Source organism: Bufo bufo, chromosome 3 (assembly GCF_905171765.1).
Source record: "Bufo bufo chromosome 3, aBufBuf1.1, whole genome shotgun sequence".
NCBI classification, from domain to species: Eukaryota; Metazoa; Chordata; class Amphibia; order Anura; family Bufonidae; genus Bufo; species Bufo bufo.
The window spans coordinates 320,324,305-320,345,159 of NC_053391.1; the positions used below are offsets into that span (position 1 = coordinate 320,324,305).

At 42.6% G+C, this 20,855-nt stretch overlaps 1 protein-coding gene across 12 annotated transcripts in view; it reads left to right on the forward strand.

Annotated features, from left to right (window-relative positions):
• LOC120995258 (protein 4.1-like) overlaps window positions 1–20,855 on the forward strand; it is a 204,309-nt gene that overhangs the window by 88,650 nt on the left and 94,804 nt on the right. For all 12 annotated transcript variants that reach the window (XM_040424342.1, XM_040424343.1, XM_040424352.1 and 9 more), the window contains exons 2-3: window positions 13,872–14,331; window positions 15,875–16,075. In XM_040424342.1, the coding sequence (XP_040280276.1) occupies window positions 13,872–14,331; window positions 15,875–16,075 (661 nt within the window). The remainder of the gene's footprint in view (window positions 1–13,871; window positions 14,332–15,874; window positions 16,076–20,855) is intronic.

The window sequence follows — 20,855 nt, forward strand, 5'->3', positions numbered from 1 at the left end:
GGATCACGGACATGGATGCCAATCTTGTGTGCATCCGTGTTCTTTCACGGACCCATTGACTTGAATGGGTCCGTGAACCGTTGGCCGTGAAAAAAATAGGACAGGTCATATTTATTTCACGGCCAGGAAACACGGATCTCGGATGCGGCTGCAAAACGTGGCATTTTCCGTTTTTTCCACGGACCCATTGAAAGTCATGGGGTCCGCGAAAAAAAACGGAAAACGGCACAACGGCCACGGGTGCACACAACGGTCGTGTGAAAGAGGCCTTAATGTGACCTATAAACTGTACAACTCAATTGAAAAACAAACTGAAATCTTTTAGGGTACTTTCACACTTGCGTTGTTTGATTCCGGCATTTTTTCAGACTGATCAGACATTTTTCAGACTGATCAGGCATTTTTTAGACTGCTCAGGCATTTTTTAGACTGCTCAGGATCCTGATCAGTCAGAAAAATGCATTGCAATACCGGATCCGTTTTTCCGGTGTCATCAGGCAAAACGGATCCGGTATATTTTCTTCTTCTCATTTTTAAAGGTCTGCGCATGCGCAGGACGGATCCGGCATTCCGGTATTTTGAATGCCGGATCCGGCACTAATACATTCCTATGGAAAAAAAATGTTGGATTCGGCAGACAGGCAAATCTTCAGTTTTTTTTGCCGGAGATAAAACCGTAGCATGTTACGGTTTTCTCTTTTGCCTGATCAGTCAAAATGACTGAACTGAAGACATCCTGATGCATCCTGAACGGATTGCTCTCCATTCAGAATGCATGGGGATATGCCTGATCAGTTCTTTTCCGGTATAGAGCCCCTGTGACGGAACTCTATGCCGGAAAAGAAAAACGCTAATGTGAAAGTAGCCTTAGGTAGAGGGAAGAAAAAAAATTAAATATGGTTGCATAAGTGTGCACACCCCTAATACTTTGTTGAAGCACCTTTTGATTTTATTACAGTACTCAGTCTTTTTGGGTATGAGTCTATCAGCATGGCACATTTTGACTTGCCAAGATTTGCCCACTCTTGTTTCAGAAACACTCCAAATCTGTCAGATTGCGAGGGCATCTCCTGTGCACGGCCCTCTTCAGATCACCCAACAGATTTTCAATTGGATTCAGGTCTGGGCTCTGGCTGGACCATTCCAAAACTTTAATCTCCTGGTGAAGCCATTCCTTTGTTGATTTGGATGTATGCTTTGGGTAGTTGTCATGCTGAAAGATGAAGTTCCTCTTCATGTTCAGCTTTCTAGCAGAAGCCTGAAGGTGGTATACATTGCCTTAGGTATACATTGCCTTGTGCATCTTTGACATGGTAAAAGGGAGTTTCACATATAATCCATTCCCCCCTGCTACTCGCCAGTGGCAGTCTAGTCCACTGGCGTTCCTTTTGATCTTCAGGCTGTGGCCTGCACTTCTCTGTAAAGTCCTCCATGCCTGTCTTTAAGGCATGTCTTCTTGGTTCTTAAAGGGCCAGAGCACATGTACCCTAGTTGCTTCCAGCTAATGGCTAGTCACTTATGTCAATTTGAGGCACCTTTCCCAGGCAGAAGGTGCTTGAGCTTTAGGTTCCTAGATTTCTAGGATGAATGTGTGGTTATCCTTGTGTTCCTGTGTACTGTATTGTACTGTATCCGCTGCATGTCCTTAACTATAGCCTAACTGCTGTATTGAATCTATGCTGCCTGCCCTGACCTTAGACCAGTTTCAAGGATAGGCACAAACTCTGCCTGCCCCGACCTCAGCCTATTTCTGACTACGAGTATTGGCTGAACCTTTGCTGCTTCGCAATGGTTTCTCTGACCCCATGAGTCTGCTGCCAACTACACTCTGACTATTCCAGCGGCCTGGTTGGTTCCCTGCAGCAGAGCCCAGATCTCTGTATAGGGGTTAAAGGGTAAATGCCAGGGGATTGCCAGGACAACGCCATTGGGTTTAGCCCAAATCTAAACCAGTTAGTTGGCACAGTGTCATGACGCAAAGGGAGGGAAATGGGAAGGCCCTGTCTAAGGGAGAGGGAAAGGTGGTGACCCCTGACTCACCTTGAGGCTGGCACCTGACTGCCCTGACGTCCCTAGACGGGTTCCTCACCCGTACGCCGATCACGTGCCTAAACCCTGGCTTTCCCTAAGATGAGCCCTTTGTAGTGAACGGGGCGGTGGGAACACTAGTCCGCACCACTAACACTAAAGGGAAACACCAAGGAGAGGACAGACAATACAGACAAACATATAATCCCAGGTGGGCGACAACAGCGGACAACATAAGTCCAACAGGGATCCAGAGGGTAACGCTCTGGAACAACAACCAGGGAACACAGCTACACAGCTCCAGTGGGTCAGTATAGAAGTCCAGGCAGGAAGCTCTATATCTGGCAACCAGAGAAGGTGGGAGAGGGGAATATAAGGAGGTTGGGATTGCTGGACAAGAAACAGCTGAGGAGAAGATGCTACGGATACCTGAATGAGCCAAAAAGGGTTGCAAGGCAAACCCAGAAAGCTACCATTAAGAATCAGCCCTATCTTTATACATAGAGCGCGCAGCCACCCGCTGCGACTTCCTGACCCCGGGTATAACGGAGTCAGGCGTGACTCTTGACACCCTCGTGACACACAGTGGGTCCACATTTGACCAGGCAGCTAGTTGGGCAAAGGAGCTTACACAGATTCTTGGCAAATCATTTAAAGGAAAAATAACATTACCATAATGCCTCCCAAACCACCCACAGTTCCTCATAGATATAGTCCTCATGCCTCTAACAATCTCGGGCACATCATGTCTGAAGATAAAAAGCACTAAGCCCTCAAAAGGGGAAAGAGGCAAGATGGGGGTGTGCTTAGCGTGAATTGGAGCATCAAGAATGCTACTCTCTTGACCTGAAGATGACAATTTTCATAAAGTTGTATTTTGGCAAAGTTTTCCAAGTAGTGAAATGGACAAGACCTAGTTGGAGACATGACTATAGCTGTGAGGTATTGTGGGCACTTGGGGATGTGATGGTGGGTTCTGTTTAATCATTTATGGAAACTTCTGCAATATTCTTTCTGTCTGTGAATGAGAAAATAGTTTATCACCTTAAGGATCAAGCACATTTTGGGGGTAACATTTTCATTTTTCCCTCACTGCCTTTAGTGTTATAATTTTGTTTTTCCGTCAATATACATATAGGAGAAATTTATTTCTGGGGCGAGTTGTATTTTTTTTGTGGAAAAATGATTTATTGTATTCAAAAATTGTTAAAAAAAATAACAGGAATTTGTGGGGTTGAAATAAGGGGAAAAAATTCTTGCAATTCCACATTTGTTTTTGGGTTTTCGCTTTTACAGTGTTTATGGTTCAATAAAAATAACATAGTTAATAAGGCTGAAAATAAGGGTACTTTCACACTTGCGCAGAGGATTCCGGCAGGCAGTTCCGTCGCCGGAACTGCCTACCAGATCCGGCAATCCGGACGCAAACTTATGGCATTTGTCAGACGGATCTGCATCCAATACCGGATCTGCATTGCAATACCGGATCTGTCTCTCCCGTGTCATCTGGAAAAAACGGATCCGGTATAAATTATTTTTTGGGGGCATTTTTTTAAAAAGTCGGATCCGTTTTGCCGAAAACACTTAGGCCTCTTTCACACGGGCTTTGCGGGAAAATGTGCGGGTGCGTTGCGGGAACACCCGCGAGTGCAAAACATTGTAATGCGTTTTGCACTCACGTGAGAAAAATCGCGCATGTTTGGTACCCAAACTTCTGACGTTCGGGCTTGGGATCGGTGTTCTGTAGATTGTATTATTTTCCCTTATAACATGGTTATAAGGGAAAATAATAGCATTCTGAATACAGAATGCATAGTAAAACAGCACTAGAGGGGTTAAAAAAAATAAAAAATAATTTAACTCACCTAAGTCCACTTGATCGCGTAGCCCGCCATCTCCTTCTGTCTCCTTTGTTGAATAGGACCTGTGGTGAGCATTAATTACAGGAACAGGACCTTTGATGACGTCACTCCTGTCATCACATGATCCATCACCATGGTAAAAGATCATGTGACGTACCATGTGATGACCGGAGTGACGTCATCAAAGGTCCTGTTCTTGTATTTAATGCTCACCACAGTTCCTATTCAACAAAGGAGACAGAAGGAGATGCCGGGCTACGCGATCAAGTGGATTAAGGCGAGTTAAATTATTATTATTATTTTTTTAACCCCACCAGCGCTGTTTTACTATGCATTCTGTATTCAGAATGCATTTATTTTCCCTTATAACCATGTTATAAGGGAAAATAATAATGATTGGGTCTCCATCCCGATCGTCTCATAGCAACCGTGCGTGAAAATCGCACCGCATCCGCACTTGCTTGCGGATGCTTGCGATTTTCACGCAACCCCATTCACTTCTATGGGGCCTGCGTTGCGTGAAAAACGCAGAATATAGAGCATGCTGCGATTTTCACGCAACGCATAAGTGATGCGTGAAAATCACCGCTCATGTGAACAGCCCCATAGAAATGAATGGGTCGGTATTCAGTGCGGGTGCAATGCGTTCACCTCGCGCATCCGCGCGGAATACTCGCCCGTGTGAAAGGGGCCTTAATGCCGGCACTAATACACTTCAATGTAAATGAATTCGGCATTCCGGCAAGTGTTCAGTATTTTTGGCCGGAGATAAAACCGCAGCATGCTGCAGTATTTTCTGTCCAAATTTTTTTAAAGGGACTGAACTGAAGACATCCTGATGCATCCTGAACAAAATACTCTCTATTCAGAATGCATTAGGATAAAACAGTTTTTTTCCAGTATTGAGCCCCTGTGACGGAACTCAATACCGGAAAACAAAAACGCTAGTGTGAAAGTACCCTTAGACATTTGTCCATCCAGTTCGGCCTGTTATCTTGCAAGCTGATCCAGAGGAAGAAAAATTCCTTCCCGACTCCAATTAGACAGTCAGATAACTCCCTGGATCAACGACCCCTCTCTAGTAGCTATAGCCTGTAATATTATTACACTCCAGAAACACATCCAGGCCCCTCTTGAATTCCTTTATTGTACTCACCATCACCACCTCCTCAGGCAGAGAGTTCCATAAATGACAGTACCAACATTTTTGTAGTTTTTGTTTCATTACTTTTAAATAATTAAAAGTCTCATTTAAAAAAAAAAAGCATGAATTTTTTTTTTTGTGCCACCATATGCAGTCACATCATTTTATTTTTACTTCTTTTTTTATATTCCTTTTTGCATTCAGATCCACACTATTCAGTAGTTGATGTTGTATCCTATTTTAAATGAGTACTTGCAAAGTATATTCTAACATTTGGCAAGGAGGAAGATGTGTAAAGCATCTTGAAGGAAATTAAGTTATATCAACAGAACGCCCACCTATTGAACTTGTCTTTTGCCTTTTTTAACAGTCCTTTTAAAGTTTGATTAGATTGAATTTCCAATTTTTTTTGTTTTACCTACAAAATATTGCTATTTTTTATTTTTTATTTTCCCCTGACTTGAATTAGAGGGATTTTTGTTTGCACAAATGTTATTCATTGTATATTAAAAAAATAGTAAAAATTTTTATATACTGTCTTTCAGTTCCTTTTAGTTTTTAACTCCTTAGCAATTGCACTGTAGTGTTTTTATGGTGGCTGTTCAAAGACTTCTGATGCACTGCCTTCTTAGGGTGGTTCTTCAGATGAATGTTGCGTCACTATGCAATGTGCAATCTCAATGCCTAAGCTGCTTCTAACAGCTTTGTGCATCAGGGCACTTGTTTAACCCCTTAACTGCTATGTCAGTAGCAACCATGGCATCTGAGATGTTTGAGAGACAGGAGACTTTCTGTAACTGAAATGCCCCATTACATCTTGTAATAGAGGTGTATGCAGGCAGCTGTAAATGGAGGCAGTGTGTGTGAGAGGGGATGGGAATCATGGTAACTGTAGTTTTCTTTACATTGGGGATTCCACCCACAGCAAGCTCTGGCAGCATCAGAACAAATGTACTGCTTTGTTGGCATCATCTGGTGAGAATTTAGACACACAGGATTTTATGTTTAGTTTCTTTTAAGAGGTTCAATTTTGGCAGTTCAGTTTAAAGGGGTTATCCAAGACTATTAAATACCCCTCACAATGAATATACTTACCTTGCTCCCTGCGCTGCTTCTGGTCCCCGCACCGCCGCCGCTGCTTCTCCCCGTGCGTAGATGAAAACATCCGGTGTCAGGAAAGGGGGACGGACGAGCCTCCCTAGCATCACAGGTGACGCTAGGGAGGCTCGTCCCTGTCTGCCATTGGCTGCTCGTCCCCCAACACCGGATGTTTTCATCTGTGCGGGGATCAGGAGCAGAGCAGGGAGCAAGGTAAGTAAATTCATTGTGAAGGGCCCGGACATATGGGGGCATTTAATAGTCTTGGAAAACCCATTTAAGCAATTTCAGTGCAATAATCTCAAATGTTTTAATTATTTTCATATATACACCTCTTTGTTGTTTCATTTAGCTTTTATTAGCCTTTGGAAAGAAGGTATTTCAGGAACACGTGAAAAAATTGTCACTTGGGTTCATGCTTCATGTTTTTTTTTTTTTTTTTACATTTTTGAGCCAAATTAGCCATGGCCAGATGTTACATGCTGGCCAATATGATATTATAAACGACCTGCAAATACTGCAATTTTATATGGTAGTGTTTTAAGACTCTTTCTTTGCATTTTTGCTCCCTTGATTATCATTTTTTTTATTGCAAATGCCCTGGATGCGGGTTCCAGCCAGAGCAAGCCCTTTCAGATGAATGGCACGGATTTTCAGTTGCAGAAATTTTGTGCTACAACATCTGCTGTGTGTGAAGTCACCTGTAAGGGAGATTGTTGTGGTCACTGTTCAGGCCTAAGGGGGGCTATCGGTGGAGGTGAGATGGCCCCAATACTGATTGGTGCTTTTCAGTGTTCTCTCTTGCCAGATTTGTAATAAACATGTTGCCTTTCATGTTATGTTGAATTTTGGGGCCTGCATGAAAGCTTGATTTCTAGATGGGTTGCCAGATGATTCAATCTTTAATTTCTCTGTTTTGCAAAATTTAAGATTTTTTTGTTAATTGAAATTGTTTTAATAATCTGCTAGTGGACATACATGCTCAGTCGCTGATATCTTCCCCCTGTGTTCACTTGTACATGTGCAGAAGAGTCATTCCTGCAGCCAGTAAGAATGTGCAGACTACAAACTGCTTCTCACCTGCAGATTCTGCCAGGGAATTAACACACCAGGGGTGTAACAGCAATATCCACACTCGGGGACAGTTTATAAAAATGATTTCTGTTGAAAATCGGATCTAAAAGTAATATTTCATTTTGGCGTTACTCCTTTAAACAATTGGTCATTTTCTGACAGCAAATTTCTTTTAAAAGTGTTTAAAAAAATAAATAAAAATTTATCAGTTTTACCCCCCTGCATTCTGAATGGAGAGCAATCTGTTCAGGATGTCTTCAGTTCAGTCTTTTTGCCTGATCATGACAAAGATAAAACCGCAGCATGCTACGGTTTTATCTCCGGCCAAAAAAACGGAAGACTTGCCTGAATGCCGGATTCCATAGGAATGTATTAGTGCCGGATCCGGCATTCGGCATGCGCAGACCGAAAAAAGGTGAAAAAAATAAATCCGTTTTGGATCCGTTTTGCCGGATGACACTGGAAAGTTTTTGCTGGCATTTTTAAGACTGATCAGGATCCTGATCAGACTTACAAATGCCATCAGTTGGCATAGGTTTTGCCGGATCTGGCAGGCAGTTCCGGCGACGGAACTGCTTGCCGGATCACTCTGCCGCAAGTGTGAAAGTAGCCTTAGATGATGAAGAAAAGTCCACTCTGGTTTTTATTTATTTATAATTTTTCTACCTCTCTGCTGCAGAGTTGGACTTTGGAAGGGATTTGGGGACATGATTGATTATATGACTGTAACCACATGTTTGGTATTTATATAATAATAAAGATTCTATTTAACAAATAAAATAAAGGCAGAGTCTTATCCCTAAAGGAAGAGACTGCCTTCTATAGACTGGTATTCTGGGGTCCATCCCCTCGTCGCTGGTTGGTCAGGTGTGAAGCCTTTGATATGGCTCTCTGGAGGTGCTAGATCTCCTTGCATAGCCCGCCAGTTCTTAGTGTCAATATCTGCTATGGCTTTTCATGCAGGCCTTACCCCTTTCAACATAGAGGGGTGTAATCAATAGCCATATCCGCTGCATGTGGACCTGGCCTTACAGAACAGCGTTAAAAAAATGTTTTCTATGACAAATGAAATGCTGCGGGTGATCCAGACTCATCCCCTCGGCATACATTCACTGTAACACCCAAGCAGTCCATGTAGTGTTATTTCTAGGCCACCTTCTACATGAAAATCTTATAGAAAATGCATCTGCACATGGATTCTTGTTGCCTATGCGGATGGGTTGGGTGTCACCAGACTAGCTGTCACTTATGTCCCTTCATGTTATAAACCGGTTATTTACATTTATATTATCCGTGCTGAAAATAAGAAATTCTGCTCCTTGCAGCTGGCTGTGCTCACGGCTGGCGCTGTGGCATATTTGTGTGCTCATAAATTATGTACTACGCTTCCTAGATTTGCTTCTGTCTGCAGCTATTTTTAGCACATCCATACCATTCAAATCCTTTTTTTTGTGGGATTTTCATCCATTAGTTTGGACTTTTATTTGTGTGTTTTGTGTTCTTTCTTTGCCCAGATAGGGATTTTATTTTTAATGATGATACTTTAGCATTTCCATGTATTCCAGTGTATTACTGTAAAATGCATAGGACTTTGGTAGGCCCAGGGATGTACTCCAAAACCGCTAATCCTGGCTATCACTATACCAGGGACTATCTGAGGCAAGGCCCCATATGATGCTGTGATTGCTGTTGATCAGGGCATCACAAGGGTTAAATTCAGAAAGGGTTCACTCCCAATAAGTTTCATGTGAGAAGGTGATAGGTGACTCTACGGAGCCCTAGCCTTTAAAGGTTTTTTTTCCCCAATAAAACACAGATTGGCAAGGGTCTGAGGGGTCCCAGAGATTTTAAAAGAATGGGGTCTCATTCTTGCCTCTTTGAATGGAGTGGCGGTCCGACATGTCCGCTATGGTACCGTTTAGCTCTATAGGACTGCAGTAGAACTATACAGCTCTTGAAGATAGGTGTTTTTGTGCGAAAACCCTTTAAGTTGGCCATACATATTAGTCAAACATCAGACGACCGTTTTATGCATATGGTAGTGTCCCAGCTTTCCCCGTGAGGTTAAGGCATGTCGGATTTTAACATACCCGATCCTTTATTCTCAAGGGAGATGAGCTGAAATAAAAGGCCTGCATTGGCTGGCACATACCTAAGGCTACTTTCACACCTGCGTTAGGTGCGGATCCGTCTGGTATCTGCACAGACTGATCCGCACCTATAATGCAAACACTTGTATCCGTTCAGAACGAATCCGTTTGCATTATTCTTTTTAAAAAAAAGTCTAAGTCAAAACGGATCCGTCCTGACTTACATTGAAAGTCAATGAGGGACGGATCCGTTTTCAATTGCACCATATTGTGTCAGTGAAAACGGATCCATCCCCATTGACTTACATTGTAAGTGAGGACAGATCCGTTTGGCTCCGCATCACAAGGCGGACACCAAAACGCTGCAAGCAGTGTTTTGGTGTCCGCCTCCAGAGCGGAATGGAGGCGGAACGGAGTGAAACTGATGCATTCTGAACGGATCCTTATCCATTCAGAATGCATTGGGGCTGAACTGATCCGTTTTGAACCGTTTGTGAGAGCCCTAAAACGGATCTCACAAACGGAATTCAAAACGCCAGTGTGAAAGTAGCCTAAGGTGTATGATCTCCTTTAGAGACGCTGATTTTTTTTTCGTACTTGGCACTGTGTTAACACACATTTGAATACTCCAGACCAGCAGACTGCCAAAACTTCTTCTTTTAGTCAAGAGCATTTGATTAGCAGCACCTGGATGTTACTTACCCTCTCAATTCCTATAGAAGCAATGAGGGGGCAGCCACATGTTCATGCTTTTTAAGACTAAATTAGGTGTGAATCACAGAAGTAGAGAAATTGGTAACGATAGATACTACTACTGTGTTATTTTAATTAAAGGGGCTGTCTCACTTCAGTAAATGGCATTTATTATATAGAGAAATTTGATACAAGGCACTTACTAATGTATTGTTATTATCCATATTGCTTCCTTTTCTGGCTGGATTCATTTTTCCACCACATTATACACTGCTCGTTTCCATGGTTACGACCACCCTACAATCTATCAGTGGTGGCCGTGCTTGCACAATATAGGAAAAGGCGGCTGGCCTTTTTGGTGGCTGGGACCCTAAGTGGACGAATATGTCGGCACTTTTTCCTATTGTGTGCAAGTACGGCCTCCACTGATGGATTGCAGGGTGGTCGTAACTATGGAAACGAGCAGTGTATAATGTGATGGAAAAAGGAATCCAGCCAGGAAAGGAGGCAATATGGGTATTGGATAATAACAATACATTAGTAAGTGCCTTGTATTCACTTTCTCTACATAATAAATGGCATTTGCTGAAGTGAGACAACCCCTTTAAGTCCTGATACCTAAACCACAGAATTCAGAGAAGTGTGTACTTTTTTTTTATTATGATGCTACAGTAAACTTAAAGCCGTGTTGACGTCACCATTTCATTTTTCATTCTTCTGAAAAATAGAAAATGAAACTTCTATGAAATAACAAGACTGACCCATGCTTGTGGACATACGATTGTGCCTTAGGCAGTGTTCCTATCACCATTTCATTTTCTTTTCTGCTGATCCTGCAGAAGAACAGAAACATTTACGATAAGCAGATCCCTTATTTTGAGCATTCCTTGTGCATCTGTTTTAGTCAGTTCCATCAGAGATCTGGTTTTAATGGGAGAAAAAGTCCTCCTCACAGAACTTTCTCCCACCAAAAATAACACCGTGCCTGGCCAAAGCTACAAGCGCGTGGCTTAATTGCCAGAGTTTCGGGGTCAACCTTTTGACACTGCACTAGTCATAGGGAGTCAGTTTCTTTTTATGATGGACTCCCTGGTTGGCCAGATCAGTCTCGCCTGTGTCTGTCGAACATTCGTATGACGATTCCATGCGAGATCAATCGGCCGCATTACAGCCAGTGATGATTTTATATGTACGTCCAGCATTAGAGTTTAGAGCATTCCTACAAACCAATTTAATAGTTGACAATGTGCTTTTATGAAATCTGTGGTCAAGGTCTGGCTTTTCAAATAAAGGAGTGCTGGAGTGTGACTATTGTGCGTATTTGCAGTGTTTGCTTCTTTCCAGCACTTTACTGGTTGTTGACTTCAGATGGTGCAGCTGACAGATCCTTTTAAAAGAGCAGGATATTAATAAATGTGCCCCTGTGAGCTAAAATGACATCAGGCATCCTTGTATAATGAGGATAATTTAATAAACAGGGATAAAAATATTATTTACAGGAAGACTGGTCATTACTTTGTCAGGGCGTGGGCATAAACATCCAGCAATCTATCTGCCCAACTGGTTGTCAATTATCGAGAAGTGACCATTGCTTCCCAACTAACTGCCTGCTCCTTATTGGAGGTAAATCTGATATTGATATGTATGGGGATAAGGGATGGCTACTTCCATTACTTTTCCTCATACAGGTTCATTGTTTCTGGGCAGCAGATTGCTGTTCACCCAGAAATGATTTAATGTGCTTCACGAAAGCTCATTTAAACGTACGTTCATCCGGAGACCGGCAGCACATTTACTGTACATGGACCTGTTATAAGGAATGAGCATTCATAGTAACATTTGTTCCCGACAATCGGGCAGTATAAATCGTCGTTAACGCTTTTAAACTGTCAACTTGCTGCCACATGTTCAGGTTTTTTGGTGCAGTTTTTAAAGCCAAAGTCAGGAGTGGATCATAAAATTAGAGAAAGTATAAGGGGTTTAACCAGGAATTTCTACTGATGACCTCTGGATAGGTTATAAATATCAGATCAGTGGGGGTCCGAGACCTGGAACCCCTGTCGGTCAGCTGTTAGAAGAGGCTGGCGCTCTGTAAGCACCATGGCCTCTTCCTAGGCTATGTGACGTCACTGTACATCTGTCACATAAATATTACTGAAAAAGATACAAAACATCCTGCACGATATGATAGTAAATATGCGGATGTGCATGGCTAAATTTATAAAGTCGTGGAAAATAATGCACTAAAACAATAGATGCAAACATTATATATGGACTAAGCCCTGACTAATGATAAAATCTGAGACTCTTAGCCAATATATTTTGAACAAAACACATCTGTGCCCACCTACCCACACCACGGTGGTCTCAGTCAGGCAGGTCCTACACTAAACCTATCTATGCAGTTGCCCCACCTACCTAATAGGCAACCTCGATTAAGGTGGTACATATAGCTGTGTGTGCTCCTCCTCTCATTGGTTGCTTGGTGCACACAGAGGTTACTAGGAGCAGCACACTATATGTGCAGGGTCTGCTCTCCTAGTAGATGCCCAATGGCATAGGTAGGTTTAGAGTAGGACCTGCCTGACTGAGACAACAGTGGCACGGGTAGGTGGGCACAGATGTGTTTTAATCCACTCCTGGTTTTGAATTTAAAAACTGCATCAGAAAACCTTTAACATGTGGCCACTTTTGTAACGAAAAATCCCTTTTAGTAATGATGCTAAGCTGCAGAACTCTGGAAGAGGGGCTAGGGCTGTAAGGTGAGCATCCATGAGCTGCCAGTTGCCCATAACTGTTTAATTTCACTAAGGAGTAGCTTGCTTTTAAAACTGATGTATTATTGCGTTCATTGTAGTAGTCATAAGCATTGAGATTTGTTGTGGGTTTGTCCCCCCCCGCACTGTACCCTAGTTCTATTGGTTAAAAAAAAGGTTCAGTCCATCGTTTGACTGCTCTAACTTTTTAAAAAAATCCCTTTCCTATATTGATATCTAAATCACCTTTCCTCCACATGTAATAAATGTGCCTTGGTTTTGAGTTGTGAACCTGCACAGAATTCATAAAGGGGTAATAATACAGTGGGATTACAGGTTTTGGGGCCAGTGATTGAATGCAGCAGTTACAGGCTGTCGACGTGGTGTCATCGCGGTAGTCGGGCAAATAGAGCCCATCCAGGAGGACTAGCGAGGCAATGCAAGAGAGGACTCCTGCATAACGGAAACCGGACAGATCCGTTATTCTGGCCATAGACTTCTGTTATGAAGGACTGCATTCCGTCATGGAATTGCGTTATGGGCCGTGGTAGTGGAATCCATAACACAATTCAGCATGTGACCGAACTCAAACTTCAAAACTTGAAGTTCGCTTATCCCTAATTAAGAGAGCATAATTCTACATGTGTGATTATACTAGCAGATAGCATCGTTCCTTCACAGCAGCAGTAAACTGATGATGGATTTCCTATCTTGTCTACAGTTTTATCTCTCTGTGCTGACAGTTACAGAAGGATATCATTTTCAGTGGTAGAGTATTGCCTAAATTTAAAAGAAGAAAAATTCTAAAAAAAAGAGTTTTCTTTGAATTTTAACTTAAAGAAAAATAACTTCCTGACGTGTGCCCTTCATTAAAGGCTTGGAACGATCACTTAATCATCATTTGTTCATCCTATTTACAGAAAAATACTGATGTCAGATGAGGTTGGTCCTTCAACCTTTTCTCGTGGTGCTAAAATGCTGAGTAGATCATTTTTCTCTGTTTTTGATAAATGCTCGTCTGGAAAGGAATGTGCTTATTATGCCATATTGAAATGTTTTTTAGCACAAACTGCTAAGTCTTGAACTATTTTATCTGCTAATGCATTGCTCTCACTTCTTTTTACAGTTTAAAAATGACAACAGAGAAGAGTGTTGTTGCTGAGGCAGAAAGTCCTCCCCAGGACCAAAAGCAGGAAGGGAAGGAACAAGAGGAAGAAGGGGCATGCAAAAGTGTCCCGGAGGAAATTGTCACAGGGGATAAACCGGAGACTGTAGAAACCCAGGGTTCTCCTTCCACAGATTCACCCAGCACCCGTAGGAGTAAAGACCGGAATTCTGAAGGCAAGCGTTTGTCAAGACTTTTCTCTTCCTTTCTTAAAAGACCAAAATCTCAGGTGACCGAAGAAGACAAAGACGTTCAATCGTCTTCAGAAAAAGGAGCAGCAGAACAAAAGGAGTTGGATGAAGGGTTGGGAGAGCAGTTGGATGATGAAGTTTTTTTGAAGGCTCCTATAGCAGCTCCAGAACCTGAACTGCGAACTGACCCATCTCTTGACCTACATTCTCTGAGCAGTGCAGAAACCCAGGTGATGTGTATTGTTCAAACAGCTACTGCTAGCATCTGCCCTAAGGTTAAACTGCTTTTATAAGTAAGGGCTCTTTCACACTTGCGTTGTTTTGTTTCAGCATAGAGTTCCGTCTTCGGGGCTCTATGCCGGAAGAATCCTGATCAGGATTATCCCTATGCATTCTGAATGGAGAGAAATCCGTTCAGGATGAATCAGGATGTCTTCAGTTCTGGACCGGAACGGAACGCTTTTTTGGCCGGAGAAAATACCGCAGCATGCTGCACTTTTTGCTCCGGCCAAAAATCCTGAACACTTGCCGCAAGGCCGGATCCGGAATTAATGCCCATTGAAAGGCATTAATCCGGATCAGGCCTTAAGTTAAACTTCGTTTCGGCGCATTACCGGATCCGACGTTTAGCTTTTTCTGAATGGTTACCATGGCTGCAAGGACGCTAAAGTCCTGTTTGCCATGGTAAAGTGTAGTGGGGAGCGGGGGAGCAGTATACTTACCGTCCGTGCGGCTCCCGGGGCGCTTCAGAGTGACGTCAGGGCGCCCCACGCGCATGGAAGACGTGATCGCATGGAACACGTCATCCATGCGCATGGGGCGCTCTGACGTCATTCTGGAGCGCCCCGGGAGCCGCACTGACTGTAAGTATACTGCTCCCCCGCTCCCCACTACTACTATGGCAACCAGGACTTTAATAGCGTCCTGGGTGCCATAGTAACACTGAAAGCATTTGGAAGACGGTTCCGTCTTCAAATGCTTTCAGTTCACTTGCGTTGTTACGGATCCGTCTTCAAATGCTTTCAGTTCACTTGCGTTGTTACGGATCCGGCGGGCACCTTCGGCAAATGGAGTACACGACTGATCCGGACAACGCAAGTGTGAAAGAGGCCTAAAGCATGATGTGTAGATATGAAGCAAAAATATTTTACTCTTAGCCTGATTTGTGTAAAATACACAAAAATATACTAATAAGGAAATGCAGAATGAAAGACTAGCCACCATTTTCCCATTAAAGGGGTTATACCACTATTAAAATTCTATTTTAATATAATCCAGCCTGAAAACCTAGTTACTTTTGTAACTTATGAGATATTCTCTTCATTATAATGATGCCCCATGGTGTTTAATCTGTATAGTAAGGTGCACGTCCACCTACTGAGGTGGTTGCACATGCTCAATTCCATCCTTCAACTATGCTAGCTGTATCTACAGTTAAAAGCTGTGACAGTTAGGGAGAGCGCTGCAGCAGAAAGGTCATGCCCCTGAGCTGTGATGGGAAGAGTGCTGCAGCAGAATCATACACTTTTTGAGTTGCCGGCCTGAAAAGAATGTCTCAGAGCAGTTGGGCCAATGAATTGGGAGAGCTTTGGATCCATGTGAGGTACAGGGCTGATTCTAGCTTTGTTAGAAAGAGATTATCATGTACTTTGTGATTTTTGATTAAAATTTTTACATCAATAATGGCATAACCACTTTAAGTGGTACTATTGAGTTTGCCTGGTATGGTACTAATAAGGTTGTATTACTCCATTTAAAAAAAATAATTTTTAGCCCGCACAGGAGGATAGAAAAGACGATCAAGACCCTGAAGCAAATCCTGAGGACGAGGAGGACACTGTTGAAGTTAACTCAGAACAGAAGCTCACAAAAACCGAAGACGCAAAGAGTAGTCAAAAAGTGGTTAGGAGGTCCGCCAACATGCGTTGCAAAGTTACCCTTCTTGATGACACAGTGTATGAATGTGAACTGGAGGTAAGAGCACTTGCATGTTGATTGTTTTCACATGTTAAAGGCTAAGGTGCAAGCCTTTTTTTTATTCAGTCCATCAACAAAATGTGATCTGTAATCATGAACACACACACACACACAACTATGTATCCTAGGTATTCATTATACCTGTAGACACAAAACTTAGGGGTTTCTGGGGAAGACTGTTTGCAAAGTTGCTTTATTATGTATTTGAGATTCCTTTGAGTAATGCAAAAGAATTGTTAAACTAATGATGTACTACCATTTAGATGCTGCATAATGTATGCATGTGTAAGTCCTTCATCTAGCTAGTGCTGGCGCTGAATCTGATATACACTGAGCAAAAATATAAACGCAACACTTTCGGTTTTGCTCCCATTTTGCATGAGCTGAACTCAAAGATCTGAAACATTTTCTACATACACAAAAGACCCATTACTCTCAAATATTGTTCACAAATCTGTCTAAATCTGTGTTAATGAGCACTTCTCCTTTGCCGAGATAATCCATCCCACCTGACAGGTGTGGCATATCAAGGTGCTTTAGACTGCCCACAATAAAAGGCCACTCTGAAATGTGCAGTTTGATCACATAGCACAATGCCACAGATGTCGCAACGTTTGAGGGAACGTGCAATTGGCATGCTGACTCCAGGTATGTCTACCAGAGATCTTGCCCGTGCAATGAATGTTCATTTCTCTACCATCAGCCGTTTCAGAGAATTTGGCAGTACATCCAACCGGCCTCACAACCGCAGACCATGTGTAACCACACCAGCCCAGGACTTCCACATTCAGCATGTTCACCTCCATGATAGTCTGAGACCAGCCACCCGGACAGCTGCAGCAACAATCTGTTTGCATAACCAAAGAATTTCTGCACAAACTGTCAGAAGCCGTTTTGGAGAAGCTCATCTGCATGCTCGTCGTCCTCATCGGGGTCTGGACCTGACTGCAGTACGTCGTAGTAACTGACTTGAGTGGGCAAATGCTTACATTTGATGGCGTATGGCACGTTGGAGAGGCGTTCTGTTCACGGATGAGTCCCGATTTTCACCGTTCAGGGCAGATGGCAGACAGCGTGTGTGGCGTTGTGTGGGTGAGCGGTTTGCTGACGTCAACGTTGTGGATCGAGTGGCCCATGGTGGCGGTGGGGTTATGGTATGGGCAGGAGTATGTTATGGACAATGAACACAGGTGCATGATGCCATTTTGAATGCACAGAGATACCGTGACTAGATCCTGAGGCCCATTGTTGTGCCATTCATCCACGACCATCACCTCATGTTGCAGCATGATAATGCACGGCCCCATATTGCAAGGATCTGTACACAATTCCTGGAAGCTGAAATCATCCTAGTTCTTGCATGGCTAGCATACTCACCGGATATGTCACCCATTGAGCAGGTTTGGGATGCTCTGGATCGGCGTATACGACAGCATGTTCCAGTTCCTGCCAATATTCTGCAACTTCGCACAGCTATTGAAGAGGAGTGGACCAACATTCCACAGGCCACAATCAGCAACCTGATCAACTGTATGCGACGGAGATGTGTTGCAGTGCGTGAGGCAAATGGTGGCCACACCAGATACTGGCTGGTTTTCTGACCCCCCCCCCCCCCCCCCCCCCCCCCTTTTATTGTGGGCAGTCTAAGGCACACCTGTGCAATATTCATGCTGTCTAATCAGCACCTTGATAATGCCACACCTGTGAGGTGGGATGGATTATCTCGGCAAAGGAGAAGTGCTCACTAACACAGACTTAGACAGATTTGTGAACAATATTTGAGAGTAATGAGTCTTTTGTGTGTGTAGATAATGTTTCAGATCTTTGAGTTCAGCTCATGCAAAATGGGAGGAAAACCGAAAGTGTTGCGTTTATATTTTTGCTCAGTGTATATCCAACTGCATGCTACTCCTGCTATATCTACACTCTGCTCTCCCCATAGTGAAGGATGAGAATTACATAGACTTTGTATGCACGTGTGAAAAGAAAGCAGAGCACCACTGGCAAACATTGCCGGGGAAGAGGAATCACACATTCCTCAGCATCAATAACTGTCCGTGCAGAAGAGATGAGATGTAGAAAGAGGCATAAGTGCAGGAATGAATCTATGCTGACGCATGAGAGCTAGGGAAGGCAGCAGCATCCTGGACAACTGAATATCATGGTGCCTACAAATAAATGAAGGGAGATTGCAGAATTACATGTTTTAACTTAAAATAACCACTGACATGTGTAAAGGTTATTTTTTCCATGTCAAGGTTGCCCCTTTTCCAGTAATATATATATGAAAATAGGGTTAACATAAGTTCTGTAAATGCTGGTTGGTTATGGCAACTTCAGGATTTTTGTCAGCTCTTTTTTCCTCTTCCAAGTATCTTTTAATCATTGATTACAGATCATCATAACGGAGGTGAACTATGTGTGACTATTACTGGAGCTTTCTTATTTTCCCATACATATCATTTCCATGTCATTATTTTGGCTAGAATAGGTCTTGTCTCAAAGTTTCATTATTTATGCACTTTCAATTTGTAGCAGAGGTCTCTGGTGTTGAAGCCAGTGAGACAGAAAACATATCTTCTCCCTTATTGTATTCCCAAAAAAATCAGACCTGATCTTAGAGGAAACAAGTAAAATACACATTTGCCTCTGGTATCTCCAGAAGGGAGGGCACCAGTAAATAAATATTTCCTGCAGAGTTTATATTTGAGATTTCCATGACCTTTTGTACTACAAACCACCGGCTCTTCTGTTTTCCTCATGTCTTGATGTGCTCCTCACACCCTCACATTTACATCTCCTTCCGAACATGTCATTACCGCTTGAAAATCCGATTTTTCTTGGCCTCTACGGAAGAGCTAGGTGCTGCATCCTGCTCTGATAAATCTCACGTCTAAGCATTTCTGATGTCCAAATGATTTGTTTTGTCCTGGCTTGTTGAGGCTGCAAATCCCTTTAAGTCAGGCAACAGCTGTCCCTCGGTTTGCTAATCTGTTGATTTATTTTGACTCTTTTATATGTATATAATTTTTGTGTCCCCTCACACTGATTATTTTTGCTCTTTGTTTCTTGCTGGGGTTTTGTGTCTTTAACCTCTCAGAATTCCGACCGCCTCAATTAATTTCAGTCGCCAAGAGGTGGGAAATGAGAGAGGTTAAATAAAAAGGCAAGCTATTTAGTCCCTAATATCCCCTGGCCATCCAGCTGCTCCCCCTCAGGCAGATGGAGAGGGCAGGTGCTTCCTTTCACTGTTAGGGAGCAGAGTCTAGATTTCTCATTATAGAAAATGCTGATTTGTCTCTATGTAAAAGAAGAACAGTATGTTTGGGCACAAAGGCAATCTGATAGGTGTGGTCATTTGCCGTGAGTATGATGAAAATAAACACGTTGATAAAGAATGTTCTACATATCTATGTAAATGTCAACAGAAGGAAAATAATTTTGCTTTCTGCCTAGTAAAAAGAGAGTTTGGCCATCACTGCCTTCTGCAGAAAAGTAGCTTTGTTCATCCCAGTCCAGTATTTTACGCCTTCTTTCCCAGAATCCATGTATTTTATCGGGGGGAGTGGGGGGTGTCTGAAGCTAATGCATATTCAGATTGACATATTTACTTTCATGCCCACCATTATTGGTAAGTGTGCCCCACTACTTGTTATTGGATGGATAGATATAGGTTTATGAGAAATACTGCGTAAAATAGACTTATGCAAATGTCCCCTTAGGTCTTAGACCCCTTTTATATCTGTTTCTGGATAATCTGGTAACAAATAATATGGAGCAGTATTACAGCTCCCATAGAAGTAGTCAGCCCTTGGCGGGTCTGTTAGTCTGTCTATTCAGTAACACATCTTATTTCTGTATTGATGCATAACTAGGCAGATTTGCTGCTCATCTTATATTAAAAATGTATATTAAATGAAGACATTTAGCTATTTCAGTTTGGAGCGTATAAATGCATTTTGAATTTGTATGTCGATTTGTCAAGTCATCATTTTTTTCTCTCTAGCTGTGCCATTTTGTTGTGCGTTCCTTCAGGGATACATATCCTAGATTAGTTTACATTTCTAGTGTTACTGAAAATGCAATAAAATGGGGAATTCATGTACAGTTTGAGGCACAATGGATACATGGCTGCTAGGAAATTAGGAAAGTGAGCTACTTTGTGTGGGTCACTTATTAAGGCATTTGTGATTGTTTTAGTCTTAAATAAATGGGACTTTCAATTTTTTTACCAACCGTGCAACAATATTTAGTTGGACTGACTGTTTTAGGGCTCATTCAGGCGACCGTATTTATGTGGCTGCATCGCAGAGCGGATGCGGACCCATTAATTTCATTTGGGCAGCAAAAGATGCGGACAGCACACTGTGTACTGTCAGCATCCATATATCCGTTCCACGGCACCTGCAAAAAAGGTAGAGTATGTCCTATTCTTGTCCGCAATTGCAGATAGGAATAGGCATTTCTTTTAGGCTTGTGCTGATAGAAATTGCTAGTTTTACTAACATTTACACCTGGAAACGAGTGTAAATATTGTCAAAAAATCACTCAAGTCAGGGGCCTAATTTACAACAAGGCGCCTAAATTTTCTGACAGAGTATAGGGGGAATCTAAGATCGGCGTAAAAAGCTGGTCTTAGTGAAGGACCCCCTGTGTCTTTATAAAGAGTACTGTGATGCAGGTTATGGGAATATAGACAGTTTAGCATTTTCTTACTACGCTAACACTTTTTGAAGCAGAAATTAATGGCGAAGGGTAATGTGTATCACAGTTGACC